Source organism: Hypanus sabinus, chromosome 11 (assembly GCF_030144855.1).
Source record: "Hypanus sabinus isolate sHypSab1 chromosome 11, sHypSab1.hap1, whole genome shotgun sequence".
Lineage (NCBI taxonomy): Eukaryota > Metazoa > Chordata > Chondrichthyes > Myliobatiformes > Dasyatidae > Hypanus > Hypanus sabinus.
Genome location: NC_082716.1, coordinates 67,966,824 through 67,989,878, shown reverse-complemented (window position 1 = coordinate 67,989,878; position 23,055 = coordinate 67,966,824). Strand labels below are relative to the sequence as shown.

The 23,055-nt window shown below is 44.6% G+C and overlaps 1 protein-coding gene across 1 annotated transcript; it reads left to right on the top strand.

Annotated features, from left to right (window-relative positions):
• Positions 1–8,972: 8,972 nt before the first annotated feature.
• LOC132402079 (vascular cell adhesion protein 1-like) lies at positions 8,973–16,837 on the top strand. The gene is made up of 8 exons (XM_059984636.1): positions 8,973–9,142; positions 9,488–9,763; positions 10,136–10,435; positions 10,528–10,794; positions 12,531–12,794; positions 13,514–13,780; positions 14,258–14,404; positions 15,251–16,837. Exons 1-8 carry the CDS (start codon positions 9,085–9,087, stop codon positions 15,412–15,414), a joined length of 1,743 nt encoding a protein of 580 aa, XP_059840619.1. The 5' UTR covers positions 8,973–9,084; the 3' UTR covers positions 15,415–16,837.
• The last annotated feature ends 6,218 nt before the right edge of the window (positions 16,838–23,055 follow it).

Genomic DNA, 23,055 nt, shown 5'->3' with positions numbered 1-23,055 from the left:
GAGTGTCCCATTCTCCTAACATTTTATATCTTTTAAATACAAAGATAACAATAAAATGATTAATTGCTGTTTCAGTGGCTGTAATCACCTACTTCAACATTTTACAGAATTACTTGTTTGCAATGGAAGCACTTTCTAACCAGCAAAACCCTTTGAATATTCAGTACTGCTATCGTTGTGGACACTTCTAAACCAAAATATACTCCCTTTGTTACAGTGTTAATAGTAGATCCCCTGAATATACAGTATAAACACAAGAGATTCTGCATATGCTAGAAATCTTGAAAGACCTGCATAAAACATTGAAGGAAATCAGCAAGTCACAGATTGGGGGACCACTTTGTCAAGAACCTCTGTTCTTTCTGTTGCGAAAGACAGGATCTCCCAGTGGCTGCCCATTTCAATTCCACATCCCATTCCAATTCCAACATGTCTGTCCATGACCTCCTCTACTGACACGATGAGCCCATATGCAGTGTAGAGGAGCAACACCTCATATCCCACCTGGGTAGCCTCCAACCTAATGGCATGAGCATCAATTTCTCTAACTTTCAGCAATTATTCCCCCCTCTGCCCTTCTCTCTTTTTTCCATTCCCCATTCTGGGCCCCCTTTCACCCCTTCTCTTCTAACCTGCCCATTACCTCCCTCTGGTTCCCCTCATCCCTCCATTGTCCTCTTCTATTAGGTTCCTTTCTCTTCAGCCCTTTGTCCCTTCCACCCATCCCTTTGTCCCTTCCACCCATCCCTTCCCAACTTCTTACTTCATCCCTGCCTTCCCACCTTTGCCCTCACCTACCACCTGCCCTCTTGCACTCCTTCCCTGCCCCCTTCATTTCCAGTCCTAATGAAGGGTCCTAGCTTAGAATATTGACTGTTTATTCCCCTCCATACATGCAGTCTGACTTCTCTCTGAATATGCAACGACCCAGAATGTTAAATGACAAACCAGATTATGTATGAATGACTGGGATACACATTAAACAATGTGCTAATACAGGAGGGGGCCACTTAACAGCTTCTCTGCTCCTATTCTGCTATTTACAATGATCCCAGCTACATGGACTTTCATCTACTACCTTTCTCTGCATAGTTTCAATGGGACAAAATCTGAATGCCCCATAGCCAATGATTGGTTTCACTAGCCAGAAAATACATCCAGAAGTTAAATTGTAAACAGATTTGTTTCCCAAAGACTGGTTCTCATTTTAATTAAATTATAATTATATAATTCATAATCTCATAACTGAAGAATAATCTCTAACAAAGAGTTAGTGTGCCCCTGTGGCCATCCCCCTCAACAACAGGTATACCACTTTGGATACTGTTGGGGGCAATGACCCAGCAGAGGAAAGACATAGTGGTTAGGTCTCTGAGTCTGAGTCTGAGACATAGTGGTTAGGCACTGAGTCTGACTCTGTGACAGAATGGAAGGTGGGGGAGAAGAGGTGGGCTTTGGTGATAGGGGAACACAAAGGAGGTTCAGTGGACAAGAATGAGATTCCTGGGTGGTACATTGCTTCTTGGGTGCCAGGGTCTGGGACATCTCAGATCGAGTCCTCAGCATTCTTAAGTGAGAGAGTGAACAAACAGAGGTCGTGGTCCATGCAGATATCAATGACCTAGTTAGGAAGAGTATGAGGTTCTGCAAAGTGAATTCAGGGAATTGGGTACTAAGTTAAAAGGCAGGACCTTCAGGATTGTGATCTCGGGATTGCTACTGATGTAACATGCTAGTGAGGCCAGAAATAGAAAGATAATCCAGGTTAACACGTGCCTGAGTGGTTGGTCTAGGAGGGGGGGGGGGCATAAGATTTTTGGATCATTGAACTCTCTTATAGGGAAGTTGGAACCTGTACAAAAGAGAAGGTTGTACCTGAACTGGAAGGGGACTAATATCCATCCAGTGCTGCACAGTGGAGTTTAAACTAGAGATGCAATGGGCTGGGAACCAGAGTGCCAGAACAGTTAGTGAAGATGTTGTTAAGACCTCAGACAAAGTCAGGAATCAAAAGGTTGAGAATGATGCAACTAATGTTCTGAGCTGCATACATTTCAATGCAAGAGGTATCATAGGAAAGGCAGATGAGCTCAGGGTATTCATCAACACGTGGAATTATGAAATTGCAGTCATTAGTGAGACTTGATTGTAGGAGGGACAGGACTGACAGCTCAGTATTCTGGGGTTCAGAAGTTTTAGACATGACAGAGCGGGAGGGATAAAAGGAGGAGGGGTGGCGTTACTAGCCAGGGAAAATGTCACGGCAGTACTCAATCAGGACAGACTACAGAATGCGACTGGTAAAGCGTTATGGGTGGAACTGAGGAATAAGAAAGGTATCACCACATTAATGGGGCTATATTATAGACGACCCAACAGTCTAAAGAATTTAGAGGAACAAATTTGCAGAGAGATTGTAGACTGTTGCAAGAAACATCAAGTTGTTATAGTTAGGTGATTTTTACTTTCCATATATTGATTGGGACTCTCACACTGTAAAATGCCGAGATGGGATAGAGTTTGTCAAATGTGTTCAGGGAAGTTTACTTAATCAGTATGTAAAGTCCTTAAGAAAGAGGGTGCAATACTTGCTCCGCTATTAGGAAATGAGATGGGGCAGGTGACAGGAAGTTGTGTTGGGGAACACTTTGCATCTAATGATCACAATGTCATTAGTTTCAAAGAAAATATGGTGGATAAATCTGGTCTGTGGGTTGAAATTCTAAATTGGAGAAAGGACAATTTTGATGGTATCAGAATGGATCTGACAGGCTGTTTTCTGGCAAAAATTTGTACTTGGTAAGTGGGAGGCCTTCAAAAGTGAAATTTTGAGAGTACAAAGATTCTACGTGCCTGACAGAATAAAAGGTAAAGATAATAGGTCCAAGAGGTAATGCTCCAACTATAGAGAACCCTGGTTAGACCACACTTGGAGTACTGTGCTCAGTTTTGTCACCTCAATACAGGAAGGATGCGGAAACTATAGAAAGGGTGCAGAGGAGATTTACAAGGATGTTGCCTGGATTGGAGAGCATGCCTTATGAGAATAGGTTGAGTGAACACAGCCTTTTCTCCGTGGGGGAACGGAGGATGAGAGGTGACCTCTGTGACTAAACATGTCGATGAAGGTAGAGCAGTAGATTTAGTGTATTTGGATTTCAGCAAGGTATTTGATAAGGTATCCCATGAAAGGCTTATTGAGAAAGTAAGGAGGCATGGGAGCCAAGGGGTTCTTGCTTTGTGGATTCAGAATTGGCTTGCTCACAGAAGGCAAAGAGTGGTTGTAGACTGGTCATATTCTGCATGGAGGTCGGTGACCAGTGGTGTGCCTCAGGGATCTGTTCTGGGACCCCTTCTCTTCAGGATTTTTATAAGTGACCTGGATGAGGAAGTGGAGGGATGGGTTTGTAAATTTGCTGATGACCCAAAGATTGGGGTGTTATGGATAGTGTGGACATCAATATGTTGCAAAACTTGGCTGAGAAGTGGCAAAAGGAGTTTAACCCAGATTAATGTGAGGTGGTTCATTTTGGTAGGTCTAATATGATGGCAGAATATAGCATTAATGGTAAGACTCTTGGCACTGTGGAGGATCAGAGGGACCTTGGAATCCGAGTCCACAGGACACTCAAAGCTGCTGCACAGGTTGAACGTATGGTTAAGAAGGCATTTGGTGCACTGGTCTTCATCATTTTAAAGTAAGTACATATTTGGCACAACATTGTGAATGGAAGTGCTTGTATTGTGCTGTAGGTTTTCTATGTTTCTATAACAGGTATAGGGGACCTTGGTCTTCAAGATACAGTGAAGCCATGGTTAAGAAAAATAAAGGAGAAGCATAGCAGGTATATGCAGGTAGGAATAGATGGGGTGCATATAGAGTACAAGAAGTGCAAGAGAACACCTAAGGAAAAAATCAGGAGGGCTAAGATAGGGTATGAGGTTGCTTATCAGGCAAGGTGAAGGAGAATCATAAAGGATTCTACAAATATGTTAAGAGCAAAAGGGACAAATCTGGTCCTCTGGATTATCAGAATGGTAATCCATGCATGGAGCCAAAAGAGATGGGGGAAATCTTAAATATTTTTTCTCCATCTGTATTTCCTCAGGAGATGGACACAGAGTCTATAGAAGTGGGGCAAAGTGGCATCAACTTCATAGACTCTATATAGAACACAGAGGTGTTTGCTGCCCTAATGAAAATAATGGAGGATAAATCCTGAGGGGCTGACAAGGTACTCCCTCAGACCCTGCAGGAGGCAAGTGCAGAAATTGCTGGGCCCCTAGCAGAGATATTTAAATCATCCTTAGCAACAGATGAGGTAGCAGAGGATTGAAGGATAGCTAATGTTGTTCCACTGATCGAGAAATTCTCTAAAATAAAGCTGGAAATTATAGGCCAATGAGCCTGACATCTGTAGAGGGAAATTGGAAGGTATTCTGATGGACCAGGTGTGTAAGTATATGGATAGACATGGACTAATTAAGGATAGCCAGCATGGCTTATAACAATTCTGGAGAAAGTTTCCAGGAAAGTTAATGAAGACAAGGTACTGGATGTTGTCTACGTAGACTTTAGTAAGACATTTGACATTTGGGTTGGTCAAGAGGGTTTAGTCACTTGGCATTCAAGATGATGCAGTAAATTGCATTAGACATTGGATTTATGAGGGAAGCCAAAGTGTGATAGCAGATGGTTGCCTTTTTGATTGGAGGCCTGTGTCTAGTGGAGTGCAGCAAGGATTGATGCTGGGTCCATTGTTGTTCGTTTGTATAGATTCTACGTCAACAATCTGAATGATGATGTGGTTAACTGAATCAGTAAATTTGTGGATAACACTAAGGTTAGGGGTGTAGTGGACAACAAGGAAGGCTATCGTGGTTTGCAGCTGGATCTGAATTAGTTGGAAAAATGGGCTGAAAATTTGCAGATGTAACTTAATGCAGATGAGTGCAAGCATCTTACATCATGAACATTAGCACACTAAGGAGTGTGGTAGTCAAAGGGATCTGGGAAATCTAGGAATACAGTTCGTTAAAAGTGGCAATACAAGTAGACATGGTTATAAAGAAAACGTTTGGCACCGTACCTTCATAAATCAAAGTATTGGGAACAGGAGAAGGGAAGTTATGTTGAAGTTGTACAAGACATTGGTGAGGCCTAATTTGGAGTATTGTGTGAAGTTTTGGTCACCTCTGTACAGGAAAGATGTAAATAAGATTGAAAGAGTGCAGAGAAAATTTACAAGGACGTTGCCGGGTCTGGAGGACCTGAGTTATAAGGAAAGATTGAACAGGTTAGGACTTTAATCCTTGGAATGTAGAAGATTGAGGGGACATTTGATAGAGGTGAGGAGTATAGATAGGGTAAATACAAGCAGGCTCTTTCTACTGTGCAACACACACAAAAAGCTGGAAGAACTCAGCAGGCCAGGTATCATCTCTGGAAAGTTGTAAACAATTAATGTTTCGGGCCAAGACCTTTCATCAGGACCATGAGTGTTAACACACAAACAACAAGGACATGGTTTTCTTTTGTTTGAACAACTTTGTGAGGGAGTGGAAGTGAGGCAACCAGGCAGGAGTCCGTGTCAGGAAAAAAGCAAGCCCTAGCCGGCCGGCTCTCCCGTCCATTCTGATCTCCGATGGACATTAAATTGGACTACATCTGTGGCAACGAAATACTCAGCGGGAGTACAGAAATGGACGGAATCCCCGATGCTGCCATTCAGCTGTTTATTTATGTAACAGTTTTTCCCCCAAGCCATCGCACTACCAACCTACTGCCCTCTGCTGTGCCTATTGTCTTGTTTATTATTTATTGTAATGCCTGCACTGTTCTGTGTACTTTATGCAGTCCTGAGTAGGTCTGTAGTCTAGTGTAGTTTTTGTTTTAGTTTACATAGGTCAGTGTAGTTTTTGTATCGTTCACGCAGCACCATGGTCCTCAAAAACACTGTCTCATTTTTACTGTATATTGTACCAACAGTTATGATAAAATGACAATAAAAAGTGATTGACTTGACTTGACTTTACGTTTGTACATTCAACATCTCCCTCAATACCTGAGGGCCGCCATCTTTACATCCCATAATTCCTCAAACACTCCATTATTTCTCCAACTCCTGATTTCATCCTGTTTTGTGTCATAAGGTGAGCGTTGAGAGCGGACCCAAATGCAAGACACAGACACTGAAGTACTAGGGACAGGACTAGGTGTGACAAGAAAGCAAGGGAAGTGGGGAAGAAAAGACGCTGGACAAAACACAGGCCCTGGACGAGACTAGGATACAGGGCCTGGGCTAGTACTGGACTCGGAAAGCGGGACCTGGATGAGGAACTGGGAACTAGGAACCTGGAACCTGGACAAGGACTGCGAGCCAGAGACCGGACAGGAACCTGGAACCTGGGTCTTGACTTGGGCTCAGACTCAAGATCTAGGCGAGGACAGGACGTGGCAAGGCAACAGGACTGGACGTGGGGCAGGACGCAGGACTCCAGGGCTGGATGAGGACATGAAGCTCAGACTTGGACTTCAGCATGGGAACACTGAACACAGAGCCAGAACCCCTCCTTGGGAACAGGACCTACGGCCGGGACTCTTCTTAAGGACACAGACACTAAACACAGGGACACAAAGAGACAGTTCCAAGCTCAATGATAGAAAGTTCCTTCTCTTGGCGTGGCAAGGCTCTGGTCTCACTCCGGCGGCTGAACTTGACCGCGATACAGGCGAGGTTGCAGCCAAGGCTTCAGGCGTGGGTTGTAGGGCAAGGCTTCAGCCAAGGGCTACAGAAAGAAGGGGAAGGGAAGGGAACAGTCCAGCCTCAGGGTAACGGCAAAGACGGCCTGGCTTACTCAACAGAGGCAAGGAGAGGAAGGGACAAATCCAACCGCAGGGTAATGGCAAAGACAGCCTGAATTACCCCCTAGAGACAAGGACAGGATACTGACATGGCGAACCAGCCCCCACACTCAAACCCAGGGCCACTTATATTCCCAGCCCCAAGACAAGAATCAGGTGCCTATGATTAAGCCCAACAGAAACAAGGACAGACGGAAGAGCCAGTGTCCGGATCCATGGACCAGTTCATGAACCAGAACACAGACTTCACGGACTGGATCATGACAGTTTTGAAGAGTCAAATGGCACCTCTTTAGTTACTAGGACATCTTGATCTTGATATTACTCAGATGGTCCAGCCTGATCTATGACTTGATTCAATGCGAAGTCTGTCTGCACATGACGTGTCAACTGATCCTGCAGTATCAGCAACTGTGACTGGTTCTAGGTAACTGAAGTTGTACCAACTTTTGTTTCTCCCAGTGGCTTGCCTGCTCACCCTAAGACTTCAGCTTTGTCTTGGTCTACATATCTCTCAGTTTGTCCTGTGTTAAGACTGAAACCTTCATGCTATCTTTGCATTTGTGATCATTTCTGTTCAGGCAAGCCTGTTGAGTTCTCACTCAGTCCTAATGAAATGTCTCGGCCCGAAATATCGACTGCCTACTCTTTTCCATAGACACTGCCTGGCCTGCTGAGTTCCTCCGGCATTTTGCATGTGTTCCCTTGGAATTCCAGCATCTGCAGGTTTTCTCATGTTTGTTTTTCCACTGAGGTTGGGTGGGACTACAACCAGTGGTCATGGGTTAAGGGCGAAAGATGAAAATTTTAAGGGGATAATTAGGCAAAACTAGAAGTTCATGAGCATGTGGAACAAGCTGCTAGCACAAGTGCTGCATGCAAGCTCAATTTCAAAATGTAAGAGAAGTTTGGATAGGTTTGTGGATGGTAGGCATAGAGGGCCATGGTTCCAGGGCAGGTCAATGGGAGCTGGCAGTTTAAATGGTTCACCATGGCCCAGATGGGTCAAGGGGCTTGTTTCTATGCTGTACTTTTCTATGACTCTAAAGGTACAAACACTTAGATTGGGTGTCATGCTGATGAAGAAAATCAGTTATTGAACTGAAAGTGAAGGCTGGGATGCAAAAAAAAATGTTGGAAATGTTGAACAACATGCACAAAATTCTGGAGGAACTCAGCGAGTTAGGCAGACTCTAGTCAACATTTGGGGCTGAGACCCTTCATCAGGAATAGGAGAAATAGATCTTTCAGAGTTTGGCAAGTGTGACAATGGGGGGATATATGAATAGTGAAGAAAAATATTGCAAAGTATCAACCAGGATCTTGGGAGACAGTGGAGAAGGCTTAAAGGGTCCAATAGGTTCATCCTGCTGAGAGCTTTCCTCAGCTCCTCATGCTGAGAAATGAAAGATGATACCATCTGGTAGGAAGAACAAGGAGAGACAGTATGGAGAAAAGGATACTTTTCTCTGCGGTGAGTAGGTGCAGAATATGAATATGAATATGAATATGGGTTATGATATGGCAGCGGATGCAGCTGTGGGTTGCTCTAGTGAGCTGGAGCAGACGTAATTGGTCAAATGGCTTCTTTCTGTGCTGCAACCATTCTATGATTCTATAACTATGTTGTTCTCTTTGGAACAGAGGAGAGAAATCTGATTGAGGCGCTGACCCAGCCTATTGGTTAAAGAGTAATTACCCCATTACCCCAAGCCTCAAGAGTCAGAGCAAACAGGTTGAGGGTGATCGGGGGAAAAATCACGAGAGGAAGAAAATCTTCTACTCCGTTGCAGCGTGCAAAGAAAAACGGATCCGTAACTGAGCCTGGGGAGAGGGACCCAGATATATTGTTCTTGCAATGTACTAGCGCTGACTTTGAACGACGGAGCCATATGAAAAGTCTAATTGTGAATATATTCCTTAATTCTGCGAATCCATTCATTTCTAGTTGTGCATTTTCTCAGAAGTGGAATTGAGAACCTGTGCAATGAATTTACTTGTTCAGTTATTTTGACTATAATGGGAAAATCCCATCGTGAATTAGACAAAGAGTTGGAACTTGTGAGCGGTATGTAGTTAGGAATGCACGCTTCACTGCGAAGGGAAATTCCCTGTTCTTTCAGGCTTTATAAGATGGAGCAGCGGAGCCCTGACTCACAGCTTCAAATTTGACACCCCCTGCAGCAGAGAATTAAATCTCCTGTGACAAACGCTGAACCATGGCGAGTTGGAAACTCTCCCTGACGGCGGCACTCGCTCTGATGTTCCTGCTAACAGGTTTCTAATTTCGTTTCACTGTATTTTAGTATGTTCTGTTTATGTGCATTTTTCTTATTTTGTCCAATGCCCATTAAAGTTTCTGCTGTTTGAAGAAATATGTAAATAGTATTAAGGTTGTAAGCTTTTTAACATTGTACTTGTAATGTTTTCGTAAAAATTGTGAACTTTCTAGCATTAAACGCGCAAACTTTTAAAATATGTTACTGTAGTTGCTGCCTAGCCTGCTGTGTTCTACCAGCATTTTCTGTGTTGTTGTTTGAATTTCCAGCATCTGCAGATTTCCTCGTGTTTGTTACTGTAGTTGTTCGAGTAAGGTTACCCATTCTCCTCCTCTGCACCCAGGGTATGCCTTCAATTTGGAGTTGACCCCACAAGGAGAAGTGTGGTCCCGGGTTGGGGAGAAGGTGGTGCTGAGCTGCAGCGCGAAGGACTGTCCGTCCCCTTCAATCAAATGGACTCTCGGAACCGATCGTCTCTTGGCAGGAGCAGTCAGAGAACAAGACTCGGAGTCCACCCTCACCATCGGCCCGGTCACCGTGCAGGACGAAAAGATGTACAGATGTACCGCAAAATGCGAGGCCAAACCAAAGCAGAGGGGTGCCATTCTGCATGTTTACTGTGAGTATAAACTCGTCGCGGAGAGGTAAACTTGTTGCATTAAATAAAAACAGAAACACTCAGCTGGTCAGACAGCTTCTGTGATGAAAGAGACGGAGTTAGCGTTTCATTCTCCTGACGGAAAGGTCATTAACTCCGCTTCTCTGTCCGCGGATACTGTCTGACTTCAGTATTCTGCTTTATTTACGATTTCCAATGACTGCGTTTTGTTTTGTTTGCGTTAACAGTTTCACACTATTTTTGAGTGCAACGATGAATGACGCGGATTATCAGAGGTAATCCGAGTCATTCGCAATCGGGGATTGGGAATTGAGGTCTGCGCCACCGGGTTCATTCTCTTCTCAAACCCTGTCTGACTGTGTGTCGCTGCAGCTCTGCGGGACGCGGTCACTCTGGAGACGGTAGGGAGTTTGCAAGTCGGCAGGAAAGGCACCGTGAGATGTATCGTCCCCGATGTCTACCCCGCTCATTTCACAGTGCAGTGGCTGAATGAAACGGGAGTATTGAAAACTCAAGAAGTCGACGATCCCACTGGGGAAATACAGAATGTGACCGTCACCTATGAACTAACCCCAGAATTGCAGCATTCCGGACAAAAGCTTACTTGCCGAGTCAATATGCGCACTGATAAGGAGCTTCAAGTCGAGGGAACGCTAACTCTGGACATTCACTGTAAGTGTCCTGGCAGAGATTTCACTTTAAACTTCTGTACATTCAAAACCGCCTGTCTTTAACTCTCTAAATGATTCGATCTTCTTCTACAGATCCTCCCAGAATGATAAACATTTCCGCAGAGCCCTCTCTCACCGTGAGGGAAGGTCAGGATGCCTCGCTGACCTGTACTGCCGACGGCAATTCTCCTGTCACCATCGTGTGGAGCAAGTTATCAGCCGACGGCTGGTCAGTGATAGCCGAGAACCAACGTACATATCAGCTTTCACCGACCCGCATCGAGCATTCAGGAACCTACCGCTGTGAAGCCAAAAATCAGCTGGGAAAAAGTACCACGGAGGTGGAATTTCGCGTTCAGGGTGCGTGAATCTTACTGACATAATGTTTCATTTTGAATGGATTAATTAATATTAAAATCAGAATCATAAAGCAGAAACGGCCTTTGCCCCAACTCATGCACACTGACTAAGGTGTGTAGCCAAGCTAGTCCCAGCTGCCTGCGTTTGCCCCGTATCTCTCCACAGTATCTACTGAAATGACGAAGGGTCTCGGCCTGAAACGTCGACAGCGCCTCTCCCTATAGATGCTGCCTAGTCTGCTGTGTTCTACCATCATTTTGTGTGTGTTGTTACCTACTTAAATGTCTTTCGCACATTGTAATGGTACCCGCCTCTGCCACTTCCTCTGGCAGTTGGTTCCTAACCCCACCACCTTTTCTGTGGGATACAGTTGCACCTTCGGTTTCCCTTTTAAATCTCTGCTCTCTCACCATAAACCTCCAGATTTGAATGCAGCACCAACACAGAGGTTGTGTACAAGGAGGGCCAGCGTAGTCTCTACTTCCTGAGGAGACTTGGGTCCTTTAGAGCATGCAGCCCTCTCCTTCATCAGGACCCTTCGGGTCTCGGCCTGAAACGTTGACTGCTCGTTTCAACGGATGCTGCCCGACCTGCTGAGTTCCTCCAGCGTGTTGTACATGTTGATTTGACCAGAGCATCTGCAGTGTTCTTTGTGTTTACTACCAGTCTGTTGTCGCCAGTACAATCTTCTAGGCGATGGTGTGCTGGGGCAATGGTATCAACACGGGTGATGCCAACAGGCTCAATAAACTGATCAGAAAGTCTGGCTCTGTTAGAGGAGTCAAACTGGGCACACTGGAGACTGTGGTAGAGCAAAGGACCCAATGGAAAATCCTGGCAATTCTGGACAATGTTTCTCACCCTCTGCATGCCACCTTGGCTGAACAGAGGAGCACTTTCAGGATTAGAGTAAGACAATTGCGCTGCCCGAAAGAGATAGTTGGGCCATTACGCTCTATAATGGGCCAACCTATAGCCGAAAAGTGATGATCCCTTCCTATTAGACGTTTTGAGGTAACTTTTTTTTCTTCTCTTCTGGTATTTCTATATTTGGATATCTCTGCACTCTTAATGCTACTGTAATTGTGTAATTTCCTGGGATCAATAGATATCTATCTAGACGGCCGTAGAATACGGCTATCCACCCTGTCTGTGCCCCGCCCTCGTGATTACAGACACCTCAGGCTCCTACACAACAGACAATAGGTGCAGAAGTAGGCCATTCGGCCCTTCGAGCCAGCACCGCCATTCACTGTGATCATGGCTAATCATCCACAATCAGTACCCCGTTCCTGCCTTCTCCCATATCCCTTGACTCCGCTATCTTTAACAGCTCTATCTAACTCTTTCTTGAAAGAATTGGCTTCCACTGCCTTCTGGGGCAGAGCATTCCACAGATCCACAACTCTCTGAGTGAAAAAGTTTTTCCTCAACTCCGTTCTAAATGACCTACCCCTTATTGTTAAACTGTGGCCTCTGGTTCTGGACTCCCCCAACATCAGGAATATGTTTCCTGTCTCTAGTGTGTCAAATCCCTTAATAATCTTTTATGTTTCAATCAGATCCCCTCTCATCCTTCTAAATACCAGTGTATACAAGCCCAGTCGCTCCAATCTTTCAACACGACAGTCTCGCCATCCCGGGAATTAACCTCGTTACTTCCACTCCAGGGAAAATCGTTCTTGCAGCACAGGATTTTTAAAAAATTATAAATTTCACTCTGTTTCTTTCGTCAGGCGGCCCCAGAGACACCAGACTCTCCGTCACACCTTCTGCGGTGAAGGAGGGAGACTATGTCACAATCAGCTGCACAACCCACTCAAACCCTCCTGCCCGTCTTGTGCTGAGGAGGAATTTTACAAGCGGACAGACGGAGCTGAAGTCGGAGAATGGGACATTTTCAACTCGTGCTGTTCAGCTGGCGGATGGAGGATGGTATCAGTGTGAGGCCAGCAATGATCTGGGAACGCAGACTATTCACACAGAACTCATAGTGCAATGTATGTATGAAAATTAATCAGCTGTATACACAATGTCAATGTGGAAAAATCATTCAAATTATTATGGGAAGGAAAAGAATAATCTTAATTTATAAAAGGGCCACACATGGTAATCTAGCAATTAGCACAACAGTTTACAGCAGTCAGTTATAAGATTGGGGTATGATTCCCACTGCTCCCTGTAAGGAGTTTGTACATTCTCCCCGAGACTGCGGGGATTCCTCCGGCTTCTCCAGTTTCCTGCCACAGTCCAAACATACCAGTTCGGTTAGTCAGTTGTGGGCATGCTGTGTTGGCACCAGAACTGTGGTGACGTTTGCGGGCTGCCCTGCACCATCTTTGCTGATTTGATTGGACGCAATACAACGCATCGCACTGGATGTTTCAATGCACGTGTGACAAATAATAAAGCTAATCTCATCTTAAAATTCTTACCATTCAAGCCTTTGTAAAGTACTTTCACACCAACCAAATACCTTAGACATGTCATCATTCCAGTGAGGAGTTGTGAGATAATAAACTGGCAGTCAGATTATACTGATGTTGTTTCAGGGACAAGTATTGAGTGGGAGTCTGGAACCTACAGGGGAGAACTGTACTGCTTTAAACTCAATATGATATTACAGTACCTTTTATGTAAACAGGAGTGCGTCTTAATTTAAATATTTTAAACAACCCGCTTTTAACTCTCTAAATGATACTATCTTCTTATTCTGCAGATCCTCCTAAAAGGACAAACATTTCTGCAAAACCCTCTCTCACCGTGAGGGAAGGTCAGGGTGCCTCGCTGACCTGTACTGCCGACAGCAGTTCTCCTGTCACCATCGTGTGGAGCAAGTTATCAGCCGACGGCTGGTCAGTGATAGCCGAGAACCAAAGTACATATCAGCTTTCACCGACCCGCATCGAGAATTCGGGAACCTACCGCTGTGAAGCCAAAAATGAGCTGGGGAAAAATACCACGGAGGTGGAATTTCGCGTTGAGGGTGCGTGGATCTTATTGACGTAATGTTTCATGTTGATTGATTAATATTAAAGTCAGAATCATAAAGCATTAACAGGGCTTTTGTCCCAACTCAATACTGTCCAAGGTGTGTATCCCAGCTAGTCCCAGCTGCCCGCAATTGCCCCGTAACTCTCTAAACACTGTACCTATTTAAATGACTTTTACACATTGTTACAGTACCTGCCTCTGCCACTTCCTCTGGCAGCTGGTTCCATACCCCTCCATTTTTTCTGTGGGATAAAGTTGCACCTTGGGTTTCCCTTTTAAATCTCTGCTCGCTCACCATAAACTTTTAGTTTCAGACAGCCGTACCTTGGGAAGAAGAATGCGGCCATCCATCTTATCTACGCCCCCCGTGATTACATACACCTCAAATTCCTAAACTCCAGGGAAAAACGTTCTTGGAGCACAGGATTTAAAAAAAAATTTATTAATTTCACTCTGTTTCTTTCATCAGGCAGCCCCAGAGACACCAGACTCTCGGTCACACCTTCTGCGGTGAAGGAGGGAGACTATGTCACAATCAAAAGCACAACCCACTCAGACCCTGAGGGCAGCAATGATCTGGGAATGCAGATTATTGACACAGAACCCAATGTCCTTGGTATGCATGAAAATTAATGTGCAGCTTACAGAAAATTAATGTGAAAAAGTTTTATGCGAAGTATTATGGGAAGGAAAGGATGATTTGAATATATAAAAGGGCCATGCATGGTAGTGTAACAGCACATAACTTAAAAGAATTCAGGAGAGAATTCTACTTCTGTAAACTGAATGTATTATTAGAATATCTTTTATGTTAACTGGAATAGACCTTAATTTACCAAGATGCAACTTCAACTGTAACACTCCCTCTTAGAAGAATTTGATTGCCTTTCTAGACTTTTGAACTTATGTCCTTGGACTGAGACATAAACCCAAGGCCTTCTCATGGCCCCTTCTGGCTCTTCTAATTTCATTCTTAAGCTCCTTCCTGCTAGCCTTATTATCTTCTAGATTCCTCTCATTTCCTAGTTTTTTGAACCTTCCGTAAGCTCATAATCTATAAATATTATAGATTGTGATCTATAATGATAACAATTATTGCTAAAATATATCTTCTCCAGAACCATTTCTGAGTGTTTAGGCTCAACCTTCCAAATGGGCCTATGAAAGAGAAGAAGTCACCACTGTTCATAACATTTCCTTCAACAGCTTCACCAGGAAGTAAGTAGAAAACAACAGCAAAGCTATTCTGCCCTTCATGAACTCCATAAAATAATCCTTAGTGACGCTGGCATTTATGAGGTTGAAATAATCAGTAAATCTAGGTAACAAACAGAATTTGTGGAAATAAACGTTACTGGTCAGCTTAAGCAAAGACTGGGACTATTGTGTTAAATGAGCTTTGGTACTAGGAAAATACATTTTACTGATTTTTTTTTTAACATGTCCTCCCGTCTCTTTGCAGCACAAGACGTAGTAGCCAAAGTTGAGAGTCCTGTGGGAGTCATAGCATCAGCTTACACAGGGGCGGCAATGGGATCGGTTGGACTGGTGCTTTCTGGTCTATATTACATCTATCGCAGAACCAACTTAAAGAATTCATACCAAATGTCAAATGACATATTGTGACATTAAAATAAAGGACTGAAAGAAGAGAACTTCCACTTCTAGCACAATCTAATCTCTTTTGCTGTGCTGTCAGGGCCAGTACGTTTGGAGACCAGAAGATGATATTTGTTGCATTATAAACATGTTTTAAAGACATCACCAACAGCTGGTATCCAGGGAAGAGAAAGAGGAGCACATTTGAACTTTAGGCACTTTATTGTAAATAATCCTCAAAATTTACTGACTGTCTTGAAGGGAGTATTAGCTGGAGTACTCATGTTGGAGGAAATGTAGCAGAAACAGTTCACTTTAAATTGTTTCCTGCTCAAGTGAAATGGTCTTTAATATTGCTCACCCATGGCTCCCAGGCATATTTCAAACTGTTGGCACTCACCTGTGAAACAAGCCTAATTTTCAGATGTCAGAGGTACTCAGCCATCATCTATGGAGGGAAATGAACAGTCGATGTTTCGGGCTGAGATCCTTCATTGGGATTGTTCATTTCCTTCCATGGATGCTATCTCACTAGCTGAGATCCTCCAGCATTTTGTGTGTGTTGCTTAGGATTTCCTTGTGTGATTTGGGAGCAAAACACTGACTGTTCTGCAGCTTATGTATCACCAATTATTTGAACTCATGAAGAGCAACTTTGTTGATTATCTGTATTTTTTTAAACTGATACTGCTTCCTCTCAATACCTGTGAACTTCTGCTATTATTCATAACACTTTGAACGAGGGACACTGTCAATTGTGGATGAAATCTAGGAACTGTGTGCTGGGTTAGAAACAGGACTCGGGGCACCGTTAGCTGCTTGACAGAGTTTTCTGAAGCTGGAACTGGAACTGGAAGTGTTAACCAAGTGAAAATGTACTTTTAAACTAAACCAACAAGTAAGATGCAGACCGAGTCCTGATGCAGGATTTTGACCAGAAGTGTTCACAGTTCCATTCCCCCCACCACATAGATGCTGCCTAAGCATTGCTGCTCCAGATTCCAGCATCTGCAGTCTAGTGTCTCCAAATCAAACGCAATTTACTTTACACTCAACACAGGCTGATTTGATCATTTTTATGCACAAATGTTAAAGCAGGCAATAATGTATACTAAGCAACTTAATAAAAATAAAATCCAAACTGTTTTGAATTAATACATAATTCAAATTAAGTAACATTTTTTTTCACAATTAGAATGCAATATCATCACCTTCATTGCTGTCAATGTTTGAAAATGTTTTCAAGGAGGAAGCCAGGGTTTTTACTGATGGTTCCATTGAGTTGAAACAAAATGTCCGTGTTGAGTCTTCCCTGATGTGGTTTGTTTACCTCCAGTTACTAGATCTCACTATTTGTAAATTCTCCACTGTTGTTAAAGCAATTTGTAGCAAGTTGAGAGAGTTTGTACTGTAATGCGTTGGTGAATAATAAAACCGCCTTCAACTACAACTACACCAGGAATGGAGTTATGGTATCTCTCTGTCTAGCTTGAGAAAATGGGTAAGACCCTTAAGCGAGGGCAGAATTGTAAAATGACATTTAACGGCGATTCCATCCGCAGTGGATAGATATTGATTCTGCGAGCTCCTGCACGACTGAAAGTTGAAATGTCGGCAAATGAGAAAAGCCTTAAACAGGTCAACATCAGTAGCAGAGAAGCCTTAAAACCAGGTCAGTCTGTTCGATAAATTCAACTAGATTATTGAGACAGGCTAGTGGATCAGCGACAAGCATGGCAGTGCTAGAAGCCCGGGTTAGGGCCGAAACATAGCTAGCTGAGGCGTTGATTGCACGAAGAGAACTTGTCATTAAAGTGAGACTGGCAGGATTAAATAGAGAGAAAACCTGACTGGAAGCCACATTAGAAACACTGCAGCAGAAAAAGGAGGCACAGGCGGCTTCAGCAGAAGCCAAAGTCACTGAGGTGGGCATAGAGCGGCTAGCTGACAATGACGATGTTAGATCAAACTCACCTTGTCATTGCACTGAGAGGACTATGAGGTATGATCAAGACCAGTCTGCTTATGGTCATACCCACCCACCAGCAGACACTGAAGACTTAGGCCAATCAATCAGGGCTGAAAGGAAGCGTTCCTCTTTCACAGGATAACACCTCGCAACTCAACACCTTTTATGCAAATGGTACAGAATGGAGACTGCATCCCTCACATGCTTGTACTTGTACCAAACAGGCAGATATCTCAAAACACCTAATAACTGGCCACTCACTTGCCCACAGATATGATGGCAAGATGCCATGTAGCAGAAGACTCCAACAGTCCAACATACTGTGGTACAACATGGGTGGTAACACTGCTCACCCTCCTGGTAAGGTGCACCAGACCCCTAATAAACCCCATCCTAATCACTATAGGTCAGATCTTGTGAGATTCCTAGTCTGTCATGACCTACTGACGGCTGGACTCTCAACCTTCGATGATAAGCCAGCAAATTACTGGGCTTGGAAGTCCACATCCTCCAATGCCCTGAAGACCTTAACCTTAATCCCAGTGAACAACTCGACCTGCTGGTGAAGTGGCTTAGACCCAAGTCTGCTGAGCAAGCAAGTAGATTAAAGTCAGATCGCATTGAACACCCAGTGCTGCTCTCAGTTTAGTCTGGTAAAGACTGGAAGAGTGCTATGGATTCATGGAGGCAATGGAGACTGCTCTCTTCAACAAGCTTGAGTCCTTCCCCAAGATTTCTAGCAGGAAGCCCCAATCTGCAAGAGCTAGGAGACCAAAGCTGAAGGCTACTTACTTGGCTAGCTTTACCTCAAAACAGCATGAGGAATTGGTCCTAATCTTGGAGAAACTCCCATAGTACCATTGAACATTACAGCACAGAAACAGGTCTTTTGGCCCTTCTTGACTGTGCCGAACCATTTATCTGCCTAGTCCCACTGACCTGCATCTGGCCCATATCCCTCCATACAACTCTCAGCTATGTACCTATCATGTCCCTCCCCTTTAGTCTACAAGAGAAATGGACATCAGAGGGCACTAGATACAAACTGGAAAAGGGAGTCAGCTTCCCACCCTTCTTCTCTAGTTTCTTCCGGGATGAAGCCAAAATGAGGAACAACTCCAGCTTCATCATGATCATCTCTAGCTCAGTACAGTTTAAATAAGAGAGCCTGTCATGGTGCACAAAACTGAGGCTGCCAGTGCTGCCCAAAAGGATGATCCTAACAAACAGTCCTCTCTACATCAGAATCTACACCCTCTCTGGAAGCGTAGAGGCTTCCAAGAGAAACTTCTAGAGGAGCGAAGGGCCTTCCTTAAAAAACACTCCATGTGTTTCTGCTACTGTTCTTCAACTGATCATCAGGCGAGGGGCTGTAATACTGTCATCTAGTGATGAAAATACGACAGCAACAAACACATTGCAGCTCTTCATGGTGGACCACTACCCTGGTCTCTGAAGAGCAACCCAAGTACCTCCTTGCAGCATGGCAGCGAGGGAGATGAATCGCCTTCATCTTCAGTTGCCACCTCATCCTGTACTGAGGTCTGTGGGGAAAACTCTGCCAATAAGTCATGCTTAAAGATCTAATTGGTCAGTGTTTACACGGAAGGCCACCGTGAGAAGAGGATGAGGATGTATGTCATCTTCGATAATCAGAGCAGAAGTCTCATCATGTTTCTCCATGTCTTCAACATAACCAACGGCACCTCGCCTTATACACTTTAAGAACCATAGAACATTACAGCACAGAAACAAGCCCTTCGGCCCTTCTTGACTATGCTGAACCATTTTTCTGCCTAGTCCCACTGACCTGCACCTGGACCATATCCTTCCATACCCCTCTCATCCATGTACCTGTCCAAGTTTGAATTGAATGATTTTGTGTTTAGACATGTGCAAGTGTGTCACAGACGGTTGGGCAAAGAGCAAGAAACTTCATTGTCCGATCTGTTGATGAAAAGACTCATTTAGCTCTCCCCACACTCACTGAGTGTGATGAATTTCCAGATAAAAGGAAGTTCCATCCCACTCCAGAAGCAGCGACTCACCTCTAGTCCCTAGACAGCAAGATACCATCAATTGACCCAAAGCCTGAGATCCTGCCCCTGCTAAAAAGCAACATACAGGTACACAAAGTACTCTAGCAATGTAAGGGGCCTCCAAATGCTACTGTTGCACAGAAGTCAGCACTGGGGCGGGTCATAGAGATGTCTGCCTAGGGAGTGCACACAAACCTGTGAGCAACTTCAGAACTAGCATTCTAGTAAACAAGAGCCCCAGTCTCATAATTTCCTGTCCTAGCTGCTTCCATGTCAAGGAGAGTTTCTGCCAGCATCCTGTCTCTCCTGCCTTGACCTCACAACGAAGGTTTGACAAGCAACATAGCAAGCATGGGTGAATCTATCTTTGTCCATACAAATGATGACAACAAACCGGCTCCTTATTTTCCTGAGGATAATGGGAGAACTGATTCTATCAAGGCAGCTCAAACAGCTGGGTGGCACTGCTGCCCTTCCATTGTACCCGACAATGCCTCCCAAGCAACTGTGAGCAAACAAGCAACACACACAAAGAAAATGCTGGAGGAACTTAGCAAGCCAGGCAGCGTCTATGGAAAAAAAGTACAGTCGACTTTTCAGGCCGAAACCCTTTGGCAGGACTGGAGAAAAAAAACCTGAGGAGCAGATTTGAAAGGTGGTGGGAGGGGAGAGAGAAACCTGAGGCAATTGGTGAAACTTGCAGGGGGAGGGATGAAGCAAATAGCTAGGAAGTTGATTGGTGAAAGAGACAGAAGACCATGGAAAAAAGAAAAAAAAAGGGAGGGGTGGGATGGGGGAGAGGAGAACCAGAGGGAGTTGATGGGCAGGCAAGAAGATAACATGACAGAGGGAAAAGGGATAGGAAATGGTTAAGTGGGGGGGGGCATTACTGAAGTTTGAGATATCGATGTTCATGCCATCAGGTTGAAGACCTAGGTGTGACCTTCTCATGATAGTGCCATGGTCCAGTCCATGAAACCCGCGTTCCAGATCACGGTCCGGTCCATGGACCCCAGACTCCGGGTTTTCTGGCTGTCCATTGTTTCAGTTGGGCTTAATCACAGGCACCTGTTTCTCATATTGGAGCTGGAATATAAGTGGCCCTGGGTTCGAGTGTGGTTGCTGGTTTGTCTTGTTGGTATCCTGTCTGTAGGGGTAAGGTCAGGCTGTCCTTGCTGTTACCCTATGGTGGGATCTGTCCCTTCCTGTCCTTGCCTCTGTTGGGTAAGTCAGGCTGTTACCCTGAGGCTGGACTGTTCCCTTCCTTCCCTCTGTAGCCTGAGCTGAAGCCCTGTTGGCTACCCATGCCAGAAGCCCTGCTAGCAACCTTGCCTGTGTCCTTGCCTATATTGCTGTCAAGTTCAGCTGCTGGAGTGAGACCAGAGCCTTGCCTCGCCAACAGAAGGAACTATCTATTGTTGAGCTTGTAACTGTCTCTTTGTGTCCCTGTGCTTAGTGTCCGTGTATGAGTCCCGGCCCTATGTCCTGTTCCCAAGGAGGAGTCCCTGTGCTGTGTGCACTGTGTTCCTGTGCTCCAGTCCAAGTCATAGTCTAGGCCCTGAGTCCTGGTCTTGTCCAGGGCTAGTGTCTGTGTCCAGCTACGCCTCTCCCTGCTTCTGCTTTACTCTCCCTCGACCTAGGCTCTGCGTTCCTGCTCTCCCTCGATCAAGACCAAGTTTGAGCTTCATGTCCTCGTCCAGCCCTGGAATCCCGTGTCCTGCCCCTACATCCAGTCCTCGCCTGGATCAGGAGTCCAAGCCCAAGTCAAGACCCAGGTTCCGGGTCCCCGTCCAGTCTCTGGCTCGGAGTCTTTGTCCAGGTTCCTAGTTCCTCGTCCAGGTCCCACTTTCCTACTCTAGTCCTAGCCCATGCCGTCTCCTAGTCTTGTCCAGGGCCTGTGTCTTGTCCAGCATCGTTTCCTCCCCACTTCCCTTGCTTTCGTCACACCTAGTCCTCTCCTTAGTACTTCAGTGACTGTGTTTTGCAGCTGGGTCCGTTCCCAATGCCCATCCTATGACAGATAGTGGAAGAGAATGTGGATGGACCTATTGGAATGGGAAATGGAATTAAAATGGGTGGCCACTGGGAGATCCTGCTTGTTCTGGTGGTCAGAGCATAGATGCTTGGCAAAGTGGTCTCCCAATCTACGTCAAGTCTCACCGATATACAGGAGCACTGTACACAGCAAACCATATAACAATTACAGCACAGAAACAGGCCATCTCGGCCCTTCTAGTCTGTGCCGAATGCTTACTCTCACCTAGTCCCACTGACCCGCACTCAGCCCATAACCCTCCATTCCTTTCTTATCCGTATACCTATCCAATTTTACTTTAAATGACAATACCAAACCTGCCTCTACCACTTCTACTGGAAGCTCATTCCACACAGCTACCACTCTCTGAGTAAAGAAATTCCCCCTCGTGCTACCCTTAAACTTTTGCCCCCTAACTCTCAAATCATGTCCTCTTGTTTGAATCTCCCCTACTCTCAATGGAAAAAGCCTATCCACGTCAACTCGATCTATCCCCCTCACAATTTTAAATACCTCTATCAAGTCCCCCCTCAACCTTCTACGCTCCAAAAAATAAAGACCTAATTTGCACAACCTTTCCCTGTAACTTAGGTGCTTAAACCTAGGTAATATTCTAGTAAACCTTCTCTGTACTCTCTCTATTTTGTTGACATCTTTCCTATAATTCAGTGACCAGAACTGTACACAATACTCCAAATTTGGCCTTACCAATGTCTTGTACGATTTTAACATTACATCCCAACTCCTATACTCAATGCTCTGATTTATAAAGACCAACATACCAAAAGCTTTCTTCACCACCCTATTCACATGAGATTCCACCTTCAGGGAACTATGCACTATTATTCCTAAATCACTCTGTTCTACTGATGTGAAGGGGAAGGACTAGGGAACATGAACCAATCCTCATATAGAGATCAGAAGTGGAGAGAGTGAGTACAGTAATTTCAAGTTCTTGGGATGTCAAGATCTGAGGATCTAGCCTGGTGCCAACATATCGATACGTCTATAGAAAAGGCAAGACAGTGGCTATATATCATTAAGAGTTTGAGATTTGGTTTGCCATTTAGAACATTCAAACTTCTACAGATGTACCCTGGAGAGCATTCTGACAGGCTGCATCACTGTCTGGTACTGGGGGGGGTGGGTGGGTGGGTGCAGGGGTGCTGCTACTGCACAGGATTGAAAGAAGCTACATAAAGTTGTGAAATCAGTCAGCTCCATCCTGGGTACTAGCCCCCGTAATATCCAAGACATCTTCCAAGGAGCGGTGCCTCAGAAAGGCCTTGTCCATTATTAAGGACCCTCATCACCCAGGACACGCCCTCTTACTGTTACCGTCAGGAAGGAGATACAGAAGCCTGAAGGCACACACTGAGCGATTCCTAAATAGACATTGAACCCATTAACACTATCTCACTTTGTTATATTACTTGTTTTTGCATAATTTTTAATTTAACTTATATACACACACATTTTTTCTATATTATCATGTATTGCATTGTACTGCTGCTGCTAAGTCAATAAATTTCAAATTTCACGGCATATACCAGTGGTATTAAAACTGATTTTGACTCAAGTTCCAGTAAATTTTATTTATAATGTTTTCAATCCAAAAAAGATTG

Excerpts from the sequence above, each read along its gene's own strand:
- LOC132402079 (XM_059984636.1), top strand. The coding sequence starts at position 9,085 with ATGGCGAGTTGGAAACTCTCCCTGACGGCGGCACTCGCTCTGATGTTC. Across the intron at positions 10,795-12,530 it reads GGTGGAATTTCGCGTTCAGG|GCGGCCCCAGAGACACCAGA; the intron begins GTGCGTGAATCT and ends TTCTTTCGTCAG. Across the intron at positions 14,405-15,250 it reads CACAGAACCCAATGTCCTTG|CACAAGACGTAGTAGCCAAA; the intron begins GTATGCATGAAA and ends GTCTCTTTGCAG.